The sequence below is a fragment of the Procambarus clarkii genome, chromosome 40 (genome assembly GCF_040958095.1).
Source record: "Procambarus clarkii isolate CNS0578487 chromosome 40, FALCON_Pclarkii_2.0, whole genome shotgun sequence".
Taxonomy (NCBI): Eukaryota; Metazoa; Arthropoda; class Malacostraca; order Decapoda; family Cambaridae; genus Procambarus; species Procambarus clarkii.
In genome coordinates, this window is record NC_091189.1 from 24647330 (window position 1) to 24664877 (window position 17548).

The 17548-nt window shown below is 40.5% G+C and overlaps 1 protein-coding gene across 1 annotated transcript in view; it reads left to right on the top strand.

Annotated features, from left to right (window-relative positions):
* LOC123757982 (uncharacterized) overlaps positions 1–17548 on the top strand; it is a 109922-nt gene that overhangs the window by 46555 nt on the left and 45819 nt on the right. Inside the window, exons 9-11 of the mRNA XM_069338870.1 lie at positions 305–469; positions 1960–2203; positions 10951–11033. Of these exons, the coding sequence (XP_069194971.1) occupies positions 305–469; positions 1960–2203; positions 10951–11033 (492 nt within the window). The remainder of the gene's footprint in view (positions 1–304; positions 470–1959; positions 2204–10950; positions 11034–17548) is intronic.

Here is a 17548-nt window from a genome sequence, read left to right on the forward strand (position 1 = left end):
GAATGTATTACTTAACCACTAATGTGTGCCCTTTCACAACCCATTTTACCTTCTTGTATATAAATAAATGAAAGCACAAGGGATTAAAAAAAACTATCAAATTACATAAAATAAAGTAAGAACATAATGAACAATAAAAATTGTGCCAAAAGATTGATTTCTTCAGATGGTGGCAGGACAAATAAAATTGTGCTAACAATTTCAAGTACAGTATGTAAGACTACCTCACAAAATATTAATAAAATGATCATAGCATATTTAATATATAATATAAAATGCACTTACACTGTTCATTTTACCACAGGAAAACAATTGCCAGAAGATGACACTTTCTAGTGATGGACAAACTAAACAAAATAAGAACTTGACCAATAAAGGTAGCACAAAACCTTTGACACAGCCACGCGTGTCAAAGAACCACGCTCCACTGCTCCCCATAGGAGTAAACAGAGTGGCCACCCTCCACAAGGTTATTATGATAATATTGCTTTCACATTTTACCTACCATAGTACAATGCAACTTGCAAGAAAGTCAATGTGATCTAAACTGAGAGTTACATTATTTCCAGATGGCATAAATTCTAATCCTTCATGTAAAACTCACATAATTAAACAAATATGCAAAAAACATGGGTACCTAGACAACATTTTTGATGGACAGGAACACTTCAGGTTCACCCAACACTCGAGGTGGCTGAATCACCCTCCAACTTCTTATACCATAACCAGACTAGATTATGCAGAATATAAGTGAATTATAACATGCAAACATGCAAGGGCACACAATAATAATAATAGACACGAACAAACCTATGAAATACAATGTTACAGGATAATGCAGTATTATTCAATATGGTGTGCAAAATTAATATACATCTGTGTTTAGCTATTACAACAAATCAGTCCACCTCTCTGTGGTAAAACAAATAAATATAATACATTGTACACCATGGTATTTTCAGCATTATACAATAAAGAAATGATATAAAAGATAAAACTAGTGGCTATACAAATCCTGGATGTTCAACTAAACATTCTGATAGTTATGAGCAGGTTTTATCGTCACATTCTGAACATTGTATTATCTGGTGTACAAGACACATCTCCGCCCCGTCTTGCCTCTGCTTTAGACTTGCCTCCATTTCACAAAGATATTATGGATTTTTTCCGTTATTATTATTATTATTATTATTATTATTATTATTAGTAGTAGTAGTAGTAGTATGTTGCATCGTATGTTTATTGAAAGTCAATTTAAAGTACAGCTTCCCTTTTACTGTGTTGCTTTGTTCAAGCTTAGAGCTTAACATAGAACTTAAGTTCAAGGTTATAACAATACATCGTATCCACCAGAAAATATAGTAATCAAGTATTTTTGGGAGTGCTTTTGATATTTATATTTAATCTGAGTAATTTATTCATTGTAAACTCGTAAATTGTTGGCTAAATAAATTGTGCTATGCCTCCAATTAGAGCTTAAGTTGATGGAACAATTTTAAAATATTTTGTGAGATAAGTGTAAAGTATTCAGTATATTTTTACTCTGCAGTTCTAAGTGTGTGATTACCTATTTGTGGTTTCTGTGAAAATCATGCTTTTGGTATTTTGCCTTCTTTTGCTCATTTTGTATTATTGTTTCTATGCTTTTTGTACACCACCTTATTCTGCAATTTTAACCTGGGTTCATTGGCCAAGTTGAGGACATGTGGACTACTTGTGATTTTAGTGCTGTTTTGACCTTTAGTACATGGGAAGTGAGAATTTACAATTACCTAAACAGTAGTTTGGCTTGGAAGCATTATTGACCTGTGGTTAATTTTTGGGGAAATTGTCATGATTTATAGTATACTATACTCAGGATGATGGAAGATGGATATGTCTTCCATGGTTGCCTTATTGTGATACCATTTCTAGTTTAATACTTGTTATTGCTGACTAATGTCTTTTATATCAATTTAGACAGAAACTCAGCATGAAATACCTGCACCAAAGATGCATGTTACCAATGAAGAAAGAAAATCGTCCAATACCGACCAACAGATGGAACGTTTTGGACTCGAGTTAGAAAGTTCTCACACTGTAGAATCCAACAAGAGTCTAATATACAAAGATGCTTCAAGCATTTATAAAACATGCAAGTCTGTTTCCTCACATTCCCAGCTGTGCTACCCTGACACCCCAATAAGCCATATGTTTATACCAGGTTAGTACTATATAATGTTACGCTGGTTGTAAAATAGATGGTTTTAGTTGCTTGACTGGACACTTCCTCACCCCCACCACTAGCAATAACATCACTATTGGCACATTTTTCAGCAGAATTGGATAGTATTGCAGCAAATTGCTCCAATTTGCATTGCAACATTCTCGGTCACCACCCATGCACCCCTCGCTCGTCAGTTTAACTCCAGCATTTCTCTTGCTGTTAGAGCAACTTATGCTGATGGATAGTATTCAAGTTAACTTTTAATATATTTTTTCAGTACCAAAACCTTTTATGTCCTTCAAATTCCTTGCAATTTTGCATGTCATCCACTGTCCATATTATGGTCACACACAGTGTTCAAAGGCTGTATGGTGCACACCTTTTCTCAAGGCCTATTAATTTAACCACTGTGATGCGCCGAGTTTATTGTGACGCATGAAATCAAGTGTTCATAAAAATTTATTTGTTCTTTGTAAAAGGATAAATTCCCTTCCCTGAACACGTACATGTGAAAAAAAAAAAAAAAAATCCACTTACTATGGCTATGGGGACGTGCAGAAGGGGGGCGTCACAGGCTAGTCCGCCCATGTGTGAAGCTCCCAGAGGCGGTTACACACGCCATTCAAACACCGCGAGTTGCCACAAATATATTTTCAATTATTTGTTCCATATATTTCCAATGCTGTTTTATTTTTGTTTTTATCGTATATGATTCATGTTTGTGTCCTTACAATATGTATACAGTAGTACGTGCATAATGTTCCATGGAACTGTGATACATGTCAGTAATGTGTCCATAATAAATGTTTAATGTCGCAATACTACTTGTTAAAAATTCACTAAAGTTACAACATGTACAGTTTCACATACTATTTACGCAGTAACACACTGTATTACACACTCAAATTGCCAAATTTTTCAAAATATATGATGAAGGCACACAAACATTCATATTAAAACAGAGATGCAGGGCCAAGAAACAGGATTGGTTCAACAGAAATTGCGAGAGGGCCAGACCAAAAATGGAATCAGTATAGGAAGAGGCCAAACCCCCAAATGTACCAGCGATATAAAAATGCGAGAAACAACTATACGGCAGTGAGGAGAGAGGCAGAAAGAAATTTTGAAAAAGGGATAGTAGATAAATGCAAAACAGAACCGGGCCTATTCTACAAATTCATAAACAACAAATTGCATGTAAAGGATAATATCCAGATGTTGAAAATGGGAAACAGATTCATGGAAAATGAAAAGGAAATGTGTGAAACATTAAACGAAAAGTTCCAAAGTGTTTGTACAAAATGAAATCTTCCGAGAACCAGATACAATAAGAATTCCAGAGAACAACAGAGCGTATAGAGGTGTCTAGAGATGAAGTGGAAAATATGCTAAAGGAGCTGAGTAACAACAAAGCAGTTGGCCCAGATGGAGTTTCACCTGAGAGAATGTGCATCTTAGCTCAGCATTCCACTTCACCTGATCTTTCAGGCATCCCTGTGTGCAGGAGTTGTAGCAGACGTGTGGAAACATGCTATCATAGTTCCAGTCTACAAAAGTGGCAGCAGGGAAGACCCCCTCAATTATAGACCTATATCATTGACTAGTGTAATAGTGAAAGTATTGGAAAAACTTGTCAAAACTAAATTGTTAGAACACCTGGAGAGAAATGATATAATGTCAGACAGACAGTATGGTTTTTGATCTGGAAGATCCTGTGTATCAAATTTACTCAGTTTCTATGATCGAGCTACAGAGATTTTACAGGAAAGAGATGGTTGGGTTGACTGCATCTATCTGGACCTAAAAAAGGCTTTTGACGGAGTTCCACATAAGAGGCTGTTCTGGAAACTGGAAAATATTGGAGGGGTGACTGGTAAGCTTCTAACATGGATGAAAAATTTTCTGACGATAGAAAAAATGAGGGCAGTAATCAGAGGCAATGTATCGGACTGGAGAAATGTCACAAGTGGAGTACCACAGGGTTCAGTTCTTGCACCAGTGATGTTTATTGTCTACATAAATGATCTAGCAGTTGGTATACAGAATTATATGAACATGTTTGCTGATGATGCTAAGATAATAGGAAGGATAAGAAACTTGGATGATTGTCACGCCTTTCAAGATGACCTGGACAAAATAAGTATATGTAGCACCACTTGGCAAATGGAATTTAATGTTAATAAATGCCATGTTATGGAATGTGGGATAGGAGAACAAGAGATAACCCCATGCAACCTATATATTATGTGAGAAATCTTTAAAGAATTCTGATAAAGAATGAGATCTAGGGGTGGTTCTAGATAGAAAACTATCACCTGAGGACTACATAAAGAACATTATGCGAGGAGCCTATGCCACACTCTCTAACTTCAGAATTGCTTTTAAATACATGGATGGCGAAATACTAAAGAAATTGTTCGTGACTTTTGTTAGGCCAAAGCTAGAATACGCAGCGGTTGTGTGGTGCCCATATCTTAAGAAGCACATCAACAAACTGGAAAAGGTGCAAAGACATGCTACTAAGTGGCTTCCAGAACTGAAGGGCAAGAGCTACGACGAGAGATTAGAGGCATTAAATATGCCAAAAGTAGAAGACAGAAGAAAAAGAGGTGATATGATCACTACATACAAAACAGTAACAGGAATTGATAAAATCGACAGGGAAGATTTCCCGAGATCTGGAACTTCAAGAATAAGAGGTCATAGATTTAAACTAGCTAAACACAGATGCCGAAGAAATGTAAGAAAATTCACTTTCGCAAACAGAGTGGTAGACGGTTGGAACAAGTTAGGTGAGAAGGTGGTGGAGGACAAGACCGTTAGTAGTTTCAAAGCGTTATATGACAAAGAGTGCTGGGAAGATGTGACACCACGAGCGTAGCTTTCATCCTGTAACTACACCTAGGTAATTACACTTGGGTAATTACTCAAACATGAAAAGTTTAGTGCTTTTTTATGTAGGAACATAAAAGTGTAGTGCTTTGGAAAAATAGGCGAGATAACACGAATGTGCAAAGTGAAAAATTGGATGAGAAAAAGTGACCCTAGTGTTTACAGTCCAGACAACAACATTCAAGATGGCCACCAGCAAGAAGGAAAACAAAACAGAGCTAGATTTTGGGGGTTTTAATGAAGAAAGCATTGATATAAGCAGTCTACACAACAATTTGTCAAAATTAGATATGATAGTGAACTATCATGAAGAAATAATCAGCAAATTGAAAGAAAGTAATGAGCAATTGAGGAGCAAGGTTTTAGGTCTTGAGGGGTTAGTGAAAGACTTATGTAAGGACAAGAATCAATTGGAAACAAATTGCAAAGCCATGGAAGAGGAAAATAAACTTAAAAATAACTTTGGAAGTTAAAGCAAATTTAAACTTAAATGACTACGATAGGTTAGGTAAGGAAATTCAAGAGGAAAACAGCTTTTGTCAGTACAGATGGAGGAAGTTACACAGGGAATAGAACAGTGCAAGAAAGAAAAAGCAAGCCAGTGGCAGCCCGCCATTGTTTGCCACTTCCTCCCTCCCTCCATCCCTCACCTCACCTGACTCGTCACCGTTCTCCTCCCACCATACTGTTTTGTCTTTTATATATAGACATTATATATAAGTACAGTATCCGCATGTTTTGTTCACCATAGCGAACAACTAAGCTGGTATAGTGAGTCCAGACAGTAAAAGGTGGTCACGCAGTCGGCAGACAATGCTACCTCCCTCCCCACCAAGATTACTCCTCCCACTACAGTGCTAATTATCACAACAATCCTGCTATTATCAGAATCCTGGTCATTTTTATCACAGGCAAGGGTCTTCTGTAATATTATCATCGCTAGGTAATAGCATGTACATATATATTATGGCATTTTTAGGCAATGCTGTGGTCACAAGCTGAACAGCGGTGCTGTGAGCTCATGCTACGTTTGCAAGCCTTGGTGGCTCACTTAGTACTGAGGACCTCACACTCGGGAATGTGACCCACGATTTTTTTTTTTTGAATGGTGTCTTTACAAGAGCCCTGATGAAGGCGAGGTGAGCCCTGTGTTTCTGCGGGCCGTTTAAATCTTGCGTAGTACTCCAATACATCATATGATGTGATGCGCAATTTATAGCAAGTTACTCATTTGGGGGGGGGGCTGGATTCTCCTGCGCGCTGTCAAGTCATTTTGGAGTGGGTTTGCTTGGGCATGGACGAAACGGCCTCTTCCTTCAGGTGGGTTTCCTCCCCATTTCCAGTCCCAAAATGGGACTGCGCGGACCTCCAGTTCATTCTGGACTTGTCTCGTCTGAACCCGTGAGTTTGTCCCTCCTTCAGGATGACTACTTTGTCCCAGGTCTGTCTTCTGTTGGAGCCAGGCACTTGGATGGTGTCCCTGTACCTCGAGGACGCGTATTGGCACGTTCCAGTTCGTCCGAGGTTCAGGGACTGGCTCGGTTTTGTTGTGGAGTGTCAAGGTTACCGCTTTTGTTGTTTTCCCTTCGGGTTGAATCTGGTGCCTCGTGTTTTCACACTCCTTACTCAGGTCTTGGTGGCCCATCTTCGTCTGTTATGTGTTCGGGTTCTGGCTTACCTCGATGACTGGCTGGTTTGGGCTCCAAGCTAGTCCACGTGTTTGCTCACCAGGGATATGGTTCTTTCTCAACTCTCCGGGTTTGGGTTCTTGGTGAACTGAGGGAAGTCCCATCTGGTTCCCTCTCTGGTTCGGTCTTGGCTGGGTCTGGTTTGGACGCTCGTACCGCTTCCTTGTCTCTTCCTCCGGTGGCTCTGCTCCGTCTGTTCCCGCCTTCGTCTGTTTCTGAGAGGCTCCCGGGTTACGAGGCAGTTGCTCAAGAGTTTGTGCGGGAGCCTGAACTTTGCCATGATGATCTACGCCCCGGATCGGGTGTGGCTTCGTCGGCTGTTCTGGTTCCTTCGGGGACGGCCCTTCTGCCTCTCACGCGACCATTGGGTTCGGCCTCCGTGGCTTTATTTATTTATTTATATACAAGAAGGTACATTGGGGGTTAACAGAGAACATAGAAAATAAGTTGAATTTACATTCTTGTAAAGCCTCTAGTGCACACAGCATTTTGGGGAAGTCCTTAAACTAACAGATAATTTTTAGATAATTAACAGTAAAATTGACAAAAAATGTCTACAGGTGTGTTTACATTGCAAGAAATTTTGACACAAAAGCAGATTAGAATAATACACAATAATGAACAAGGATTGCTAGGTACATTAGGATGACATTTCAAGGAATAATGCAGTAGAATATGCACTCAATACAACAACCATGATATCAGATGTTGACCAATCCACACTAGAAAATGAAGGGACGACGACGTTTTGATGCTTTGGCTGCCATCTTTGGCAACATGTCTTGGGTTGAGATTCGGGCACGGGGTTTTTGGAGGTCGAAGAAGGTTCTGGCTGATCGCTACCTGGTAAATGTCCCTGGGCCAAGTAGGGCCTGCGTTGCATTGGGTCGGCGGTTGCAGCCAGTTGTCTCAACTTCGTGTTGAGGAGTGAGGACGAACTGCCTCCTGTGTAAGTCCCTGTTTTCATTATCTTTGGGTAGATAGTTCCAAGGAGCCGACAGGGCTTCCCCCAGAAAACCAGCATTGAATGTAATGAAATGCCATTTTTGGGTGTCTCAGAGACTCCCCGGCATCCCTCCCTTCCTCCGATCGGCAGTGTTTTTTGCGGTTTTTTAAATCCAGCCTAAGAACTGTAGGTTGGGTCGCCGGCGGGTGGGTCTGGGGCTCCCCCTTCCCCTTCCCAGGGAGGGGTGGGGGGGTTGTGCAGACAGCGGCTCGGTGACATGATGACGTCATGCTAGTTTGCTAATTTTCGTTTGGCGAGTTCTGTCCACTTGTTCGACCTTCGGCTGCAATAGTTTTACCAGAATAGGGGTTTGTTTTGGGGCACCTACCTTTCTGGGTGCCTGTCCCGGTTGATGGCAGACATAGAATGCTCCCAACCACAGGGGGGGTTTCTACAGGTCATTGCTCCTCGTGCCTCTCTAGAGGGGGTCCAGGTTCTGGCTCGTGGTCCCCAGTAGGCAATAACTCCATGCATTGACTGATGCCAGAAAGATATACATATTCATTCAGCCTGGATAGCTCCAGGGTGCCTCCGGGACTCGCCCAGAAAATGGGGGTTTCATTACATTCAACGCTGTTTTTTTCAGTTCGTCTGTAGACACCTCTTTGTGCTCTAAGTTGTTCTCTGGAATTCTTATTGTCTGGTTTCCTGAACATTTCATTTGTGTACAAACACACTTTGGAGCTTTTTTGTTTAATGTTTCACACATTTCATTTTCATTTTCCATGAATATTTCCCCTTTTCAACCTCTGAATATTATCCTTTACCTGCAATTTGTTGTTTATAAATTTATAGAATAGACCTGGTTTTTTTGAGATATATACAAGAGTTGTTACATTCTTGTACAGCCACTAGTACGCGTAGCGTTTCGGGCAAGTCCTTAATCCTATGGTCCCTGGAATACGATCCCCTGCCACGAAGAATCGTTTTTTCATCCAAGTACACATTTTACTGTTGCGTTAAACAGAGGCTACAGTTAAGGAATTGCACCCAGTAAATCCTCCCCGGCCAGGATACGAACCCATGACATAGCGCTCGCGGAACGCCAGGCAAGTGTCTTACCACTACACCACGGAGACTGTGACGGTTCTGTTTTACACTTGCCCACTATCCCTTTTTCAAAATTTCTTTCTGCCTCCTTGCTGCCGTTTAGTTGTTTCTTGCATCATTGTATCGCTGGTATGTTTGGGGGTTTGGCCTTTTCCTATATTGATTACATTTTTGTGTCTTTTGGTCTCTGGCCCTCTCACAATTTCTGTTGAACCAATCCCTTTTCCTTGGTCTGCATCTCTGTTTTGGTATGAATGTTTGCATGCCTTTATCGTATATTTCGTAAAATTTGGCATACATCTCATTTACTTCCTAGCCTAGCAACAAGTCAGAAAAAGGAGCCATGCACTAATGGGCTGGACCTGTGGATTGAGAGGCTGTTGCTTCACCTGGACTACTGCGGCTCATGACTATTATATGGGTACATGGTGCAAAGGAAATTCAGAAACTCGTTCCTCCGTGCAGGATTACAAACCAATTTCTCTCCTAAATGAAGTATTATGCTAACCACTACACTACAGAATGTTTGCACATAATGCACGTTTGCACGTTGCACGTAATGAGTGCAATGAAAATTGGGCAGTAGTGTAAAGCTCGTTCTGTCCCATTTTGTTAATATTGAAACTGCATTATAATTGTAATAATTTATTCAATGAATATGCTTAAGTGGTTACATAGTAAGAAAGTGATAGCATTGTCCACTGTCTCATCTATCAATTGTTACTTAGGGGACAGTGTATATTTTGTATTATGATAGTGTTTAATCAGTGAAAAGGGATGAATTCATAACATAACTTATAATGGTCCAGGAAGGATTGAAAGATCGTCGTTTCTCTATTTTCTGGTGTGTAACTACCTAAGTGTAGTTACGGGATGAGAGCTACACTCATGGTGTCCTGTCTCCCTAGCACTCTTTGTCATATAACGCTTTGAAATTACTGACGGTTTTGGCCTCCACCACCTTCTCACCTAACTTGTTCCAACCGTCTACCACTCTGTTTACAAAAGTGAATTTTCTTATATTTCTCCGGCAGCTTTGTTTCATTAGTTTAAATCTGACCTCTTGTTCTTGAAGTTCCGGGTCTCAGGAATTCTTCCCTATCAATTTTATCGATTCCTGTTACTATTTTGAACGTAGTGATCATATCGCCTCTTTTTCTTCTATCTACTAGTTTTTGCCTATATAATGCCTCTAACCTCTCCTCGTAGCTCTTGTTCTTCAGTTCTGGGAGCCACTTAGTAGCATGTTGTTGCACCTTTTCCAGTTTGTTGATGTGCTTCTTAAGATATGGGCACCACACAACTGCTGCATATTCCAGCTTAGGTCTAACAAAAGTCGTAAACAATTTCTTTAGTATTTCTCCGTCCATGTATTTAAAAGCAATTCTGAAGTTAGAAAGTGTAGCATAGGCTCCTCGCACAATGTTCTTAATGTGGTCCTCAGGTGACAGTTTTCTATCTAGAACCACCCCTAGATCCCTTTCTTTGTCAGAATTCTTCAAAGATTTCTCACATTATTTATACGTTGTGTGGGGTCTATGTTCTCCAATTCCACATTCCATAACATGGCATTTATTCACATTAAATTCCATTTGCCAAGTGTTGCTCCATATACTTATTTTGTCCAGGTCTTCTTGAAGGGCATGACAATAATCTAGATTTCTTATCTTCCCTATTATCTTAGCATCATCAGCAAACATGTTCATATAATTCTGTATTCCCACTGGTAGATCATTTATGTAGACAATGAACATTACTGGTGCAAGAACTGAACCCTGTTGCACTCCACTCGTGACATTCGTCCAATCTGATACCTTGCCTCTGATTATGGCCCTCATTTTTCTGTCAGTTAGGAAATTTTTCATCCATGTTAGAAGCTTACCTGTCACCCCACCAATATGTTCCAGTTTCCAGAACAACCTCTTATGGGGAACTCTGCCAAAAGCCTTTTTTAGTGTGGTTTGGTCATCATGAATTATTACTTGCTTCAAAACTTTAGATAAATTGTGTACATCGGTGCCCTTGGAACAGATAAGAAGGGTATCCTAATTTATTTTTTATTTAAGTGTCATGCTCAAACTTTAAATAATCACACATTTTGTTTTCAGGAATATGTAAGCATGTTGGTGAATCTAATTCAGTTAAGATAAGTCGTCAAGGGATCACTTCAATTTTAAACAAAATTAGCAAGGTAACATTTTTAATGTTAGTCAAATTTTTATAGACACAATGGTTTGCTTTTACAAGTACTGTACTATAATAATTAATACTGTAGTAATAACAACAGTAGCAATAATTAATACCATATATATTGGCATATATATAGGATCCATAACATAGGTCCACCACATACCAAATATTCATTGTATTTACATACTCAATTGTATATTTTCCTCTTCAAAGACATTTGAAAATCACTTTCAATATATATACTGTATATGCATATTAACAAAATAAATATCCTTGTAAATTATATGTGCCTTGTATGCCAAAAATATGGTAATAATGGTTATAAAAAAATATCCATTGGTTATGTTACATTATATTCATCAATGCTACAGCATTGCAATGTTATAGTATTTCTGGCAAATTGTGCAATGACAGGTGGGCAAATTTATATTTTCTGTGGGGGAGCACCATCGGCTCCCTGGAGCTATTGGACTGATATTAGCTATTATTAGTACAGGACTTCAGTCATATGGAGTTGTCATGCCTACCAGGGACTACTGGCCAGAATATGGGCCCCTCAGAGGTGGAGGGAGCAATGACTTATGAAACTCATGTATGAAAATATGTCTGCCAGCAACCACAGTTGAGCATTTAGAATGGTAGGCGCTCCAAAACAGACCCCTCGTGGTAGAAAACTTGCAACTTAAGACCAAACAGAGGCTAGAAACTCCCCCCAAGGAAAACAAGCTAACAAACAAACCCCCTATCCCTAAGCTAAACTGGGTGGACATCTACTCTGGTCTCGGTTGCCTGACAGGATTTTTGCCTGGTAGTGGTTCCTGCTGGTGAAGTGACCAAGGTTGTGGTACAAGGGAGTGCTTGCACTTAGGGCTTCCTTCCTTAAGCGCCCTGCGAGTATACCCATTGGGTCTCAGGGCTATCTTTCCTGGGTACTTCGGGCTCCCACTCCCGTAGAGATAGCGATTACTTGGCTTCTGCCTCACCCTTGAGAGGTCGGCTTAGGCCTCGGTGCTTTTGTTTGGCCCTGGGTAGGGGGTGATTTTTTGCTAATTGGGGCGCACTAGGCTGCATCACTTGCATAACTGGACCGGCCATGCCTCTTTCTGGTCCCCCTGGGATGTGGTGCTTCCTTAGGGTTCTTTTTCATATTTTTATTTTACTTTTTTGCCTGTTGGGAGGTTGCCGGGGTTCCTATTAGGTGATACCTAGGTTTAGAAGGGCAGTCCTCCTCTGGGCCTTCCACTTCGAGGCTTGGTTGACCAATGGATGTATCCTCCGAGTCCCATCCTGCTTTGTGCGAGTTTGAAAGTTGTTCGTTGCCCCCATCTCGGGGGTGATCATCACCTGTTTTGCCTCAGTCATGCTGCTTGTTGGGTCGCCAACTCCTCCGGCCCAAACTGGTGTGGGTCTTGTTCCCCACTCGCTCTCTAGTTTCTCCATTCTTCTTTGGGAGATCTTAGGGGTCAAGCAACTGTCGTGTTGCATAGTACGATTAGGTAGCTGCAACGCTCTAGGTTGGTCGCCAGCTTGAATACTCCGGGGCTGCCCCGTTTGGGTAGGCCAAACTTGAGGGTGTTAGGGCGCTTTGGTCATGGTTCAGTCCATGCCCTCGAGTCCTTCCCTCGAGTCCTTCCCTACCATGTTGTTGGCATGGTTCGCCTTGCTCCTTCCAACCCCCTGCTATGGGCTCTTAAATGTCTTGAGGGTTTCAGAGTTGGGGCCAGGTTTAGTTGGGGATGAGACTCGAGAGGCCCTTGGGTGCTGCCCCATTTGATGTGGGGAAGGGGGCCTTCGAGTCTGTTCCTCCCACCGAGGCTTCTGGGTCTTCTCAGCAGGCTTTCTCTTTGAGGCTTTTGCCTTGGACTCTGCTTTTTCTTCAAGGGTGAGAGACATAGAGGTAGGCTCTGCCCCAGAGCCTCTCTTGAGGGGTTTCAAGGCTTGGGGAAATCTCGCTTGGTGGGCTAGGGCTTCACTTACTCCTGCTTGGACCTTTGAGCTTCTGAGCAGGAATCTTGCTGTGAGGGAGGAGGGGTTCATCCAGTCCAGGACTGATGGCACAACACAAGGGATGGCTAGAGGACCGGGTCGTTATAGAAAGATTCTCAAGGAATTGATAGGGTAGATAAAGACAGGCTATTTAACTCGAGGGGCACATGCACTAGGGGACGCCGGTGGAAACTGAGTGTGAAATGAGTCAGAGATATTAGAAAGAACCTTTTTTTTAGTATCAGAGTGGTTGACAAATGGAATGCATTAGGAAGTGATGTAGTGGAGGCTGACTCCATACACAGTTTCAAGTGTAGATATGATAGAGCCCAATAGGCTCGGGAAACTGTACACCTGTTGACAGTTGAGAGGCGGGACCAAAGAGCCAGAGCTCAGCCCCTGCAAGCACAATTAGGTGAGTATACCTCAAAAAGATGACACCCCTAGTGTCAAGATATTTCACAATTCCTAAGTATTGTAGTACAGGTTGATGATAGTGAATGGTGTCCCAAGGAACATAAAAGTGTTGTGCTTTGGAAAAATAGGTGAGGTAACACGAATGTGCAAAGTGAAGTGAAAAATTTAATGAGAAAAGGTGACCTTAGTGTTTAAAGTCCAGACAAAAACATTCAAGATGGCCACCACAAGAAGGAAAACAAAACAGCTAGATTTTGGGGGTTTTAATGAAGAAAATATTGAAATAAGCAGTCTACACAACAAATTGGCAAAATTAGATATTATAGTGAACTATCATGAAGAAATAATCAGCAAATTGAAAGAAAGTAATGAACACTTGAGTGGCAAAGTTTTAGGTCTTGAGGGGTTAGTGAAGACTTATGCAAAGACAAGAATCAACTGGAAACAAATTGCAAAGCCATGGAAGAGGAAAATAAACTCTTAAAAATAGCTTTGGAAGAAGTTAAAGCAAACTTAAACTTAAATGACTATGATAGGTTAGGTAAGGAAATTCAACAGGAAAAACAGCTTTTGTTAGTACAGATGGAGGAAGTTACACAGGGAGTAGAACAGTGCAAGAAAGATAAGCAACTCACCTAGGCACAAGTGACCAAGGAGAAGGAAAAAATAGAAGCAGCAGTAAAGGAAGCCAAACACTGCAGCAACCAGGATAAAACAAACATTAGGCTGGAAGTCAGAAAGGAACTGGCATCAAATCCTAAATTGGTGCAAAACACAGTAGATTGAAGTAAGTCTGATAATTTTTGGTTGTAAAGAAAAGGAGATAACATCTAGGTCAGAAAGAGCTGTAGAAAAAGAGAAAGTGGTAGATAAAATTGTTGGCCTTGTAGAAGGTCTTGCTACCATCGAGAATGTCAGGAGAATTGGAAAGTACGTAAAAGGGAAAGATCGAACTTTGAAGATCACCCTAAACGGTGCCAAACAGATGGAAGAAGTACTAAGGAATGTTAGAAAATTACAAAGTGATGAGGTAGGGAAAGTATGGTCGTTAAGACGAGAACTTTCAAATTAAGACAGAGAAGCTCAAACTGAACCTCGCCGAGGCAAAACGTTTAAGTGAGAGCAGGAATGAAGAAGACATTCTTTTTTCTACAAAGTGATAGGGGTAGGCAAACCAGTAAAGTGGTACATGAAGGCAAACCAACAAAAGGATTAGAGAGGGAAGGAGTGAAGAATAAGGAGAGGGGGAACAAGTTCCTGAAAACTACATACACAAACAAAGATGGAGTGAGATCAAAGATACTGGAGTTAAGTGATGTAATACAGCTGCAGACACCAGATATTGTTGCACTCATGGAGACAAAACTTGATGATGATATTTTAAACGAGGTCAAATTCCCAAGAGGCTACTCAGTCTGGAGACAGGAGAGAAAAATTGGGAAAGGCGGTGGCATTGCTGTGCTGGTGAAAGAACACCTAAAGGTAAACAAAATAACAAGTGCCAATACACAAGAAGGTGACATAATAGCATGAGAGATATGCAATCAGGATGATAAACTAACGATCATAAATGCATATAGTCCACCGCCAAGCAACACATGGACAAAGGAGGAGCTAGATAATAAACAAGAGGGTCTTATAACAATAATGAGAGAAATTATAGTCGGAGCTGAACAAATCCACAAGGGCCTTGATGAGGATTCGAACCTATGTCCAGGAGCATCCCAGACACTGAGACACTGCCTTAATTGACTGAGCTACGACAGGGTAAAAGAGTTGAAGCCAAAGTTCTACTGAACCTACTGGATCCCGTAGCCTCTCCGAGGCACAAACCAGGATTTTACACAACTTCCCCCTGCACCCGAGCTATGTCAATAGGCTTGTTCTCCCTCTTCGCCTTTACATCATTACACACAGAGATCACACTAACGTGATGCATCAAATGAACAAATCCAATGATTTGTTCATATGATGCATCACGTTAGTGTGATCTGTGTGTAAGTCAGAGCTGATAAAGATAGATCACGACTGTTGGTAGTCGGCGACTTCAACTTAAAATCCATAGACTGGGAGGTATATGAAGCTAGAACGGAGGATTTTTGGACTTGTAGATTCGTAAACCTCATCCTGGAAACATTCATGTTTCAACATGTTAAACAAGCTACGAGGATGAGGGAAGGGGATGTTCTCTCCATGCTGGATTTGATATTTACCAGGAAAAAAGAAGAGATATTTGACATTCAGTATCTCCCTCCCTTAGGTAAAAGTGACCATGTCTTATTGGGAATAAATTATGCTATGCATTATTATTTTGAAGAAAATGAGGTTGAAGCAGTTGAAAAGCCTGATTTCAGAAGTCATTATGGGAACTCAGATATTTCTTTAGGGAAATTGACTGGAAAGACTTGCTGTTAGGACATAAAGTAAATAAGATGTATGTCAAGTTTTGTGAAATATATGATAAAGGCACAAAAAAAATTATTCCAAAGCAGAGATGCAGAACTAGGAAACAGGATTGGTTCAACAGAAATTGCGAGAGGGCCAGAGACCAAAAGATACAAAAATGGAATCAATATAGGAAGAGGCCAAACCCCAAACATACCAGCGATACAAAGATGCGAGAAACAACTATACGGCAGTGAGGAGAGGCAGAAAGAAATTTTGAAAACGGGATTGCGGACAAATGTTAAACAGAACCAGGTCTATTCTATAAATTCATAAACAACAAATTGCAGGTAAAGGATAATATTCAGAGGTTGAAAATGGGAAATAGTTTCACAGAAAATGAAAAGGAAATGTGTGAAACAATAAACGAAAAGTTCCAAAGTGTGTGTGTACAAAATGAAATCTTCAGGGAACCAGATACAATAAGAATTCCAGAGAACAGCATAGAGCACACATAGGTGTCTAGAGATGAAGTGGAGAAAATGCTAAAGGAGCTAAGTAAAAACAAAGCAATTGGTCCAGATGGAGTTCACCACGGGTTCTGAGAGAATGTGCACCCGAGCTCAGCATTCCACTTCAACTGATTTTTCAGGCATCCCTGTGTAAAGGAGTTATAGCTGATGTGTGGGAAAAGGCTAACATCGTCCCAATCTACAAAAGTGGCAGCAGGGAAGACCCCCTCAATTATAGATCTGTATCATTGACAAGTGTAATAGTCAAAATATTGGAAAAAATAATTAAAACTAAATGGGTAGAACACCTGGAGAAAAACGATATAATATCAGACAGACAGTATGGTTTTCGATCTGGAAAATCCTGTGTAACGAATTTATTCAGTTTCTATGTTCGAGCCAGAGATTTTACAGGAAAGAGATGGTTGGGTTGATTGCATCTATCTGGACCTAAAAAAGGCTTTTGACGGAGTTCCACATAAGAGGTTGTTCTGGAAACTGGAACATATTGGAGGGGTGAGAGGTAAGCTTCTAACATGGATGAAAAATTTCCTAACTGACAGAAAAATGAGAGCCGTAATCAGAGGCAATGTATTGGTTTGGAGGAATGTCACAAGTGGAGTACCACAGGGTTCAGTTCTTGCACTGGTAATGTTCATTGTCTACATAAACAATCTACCAGATGGAATACAGAATTATACGAACATGTTTGCTGATAATGCTAAGATAATAGAGAAGATAAGACACCTAGAAGATTGGCATGCCCTTCAAGAAGACCTGGACAAAATAAGTATATGGAGCACCACTTGGCAAATGGAATTTAATGTGAATAAATGCCATGTTATGGAATGTGGAATAGGAGAACATAGACCCCACACAACCTATAAATTATGGGAGAAATCTTTAAAGAATTCTGACAAAGAAAGGGATCTAGGGGGTGGTTCTAGATAGAAAACTGTCACATGAGAACCACATTAAGAACATTGTGCCAGGAGCCTATGCCACACTTTCTAACTTCAGAATTACTTTTAAGTACATGGATAGGGAAATACTAAAAAAAATTGTTCATGACTTTTGTTAGACCAAAGTTTGAATATGCAGCGGTTGTGTGGTGCCCATATCTTAAGAAGCACATAAACAAACTGGAAAAGGTGCAAAGACATGCCACCAAGTGGCTCCCAGAACTGAAAGACAAGAACTACAAGGAGAGGTTAGA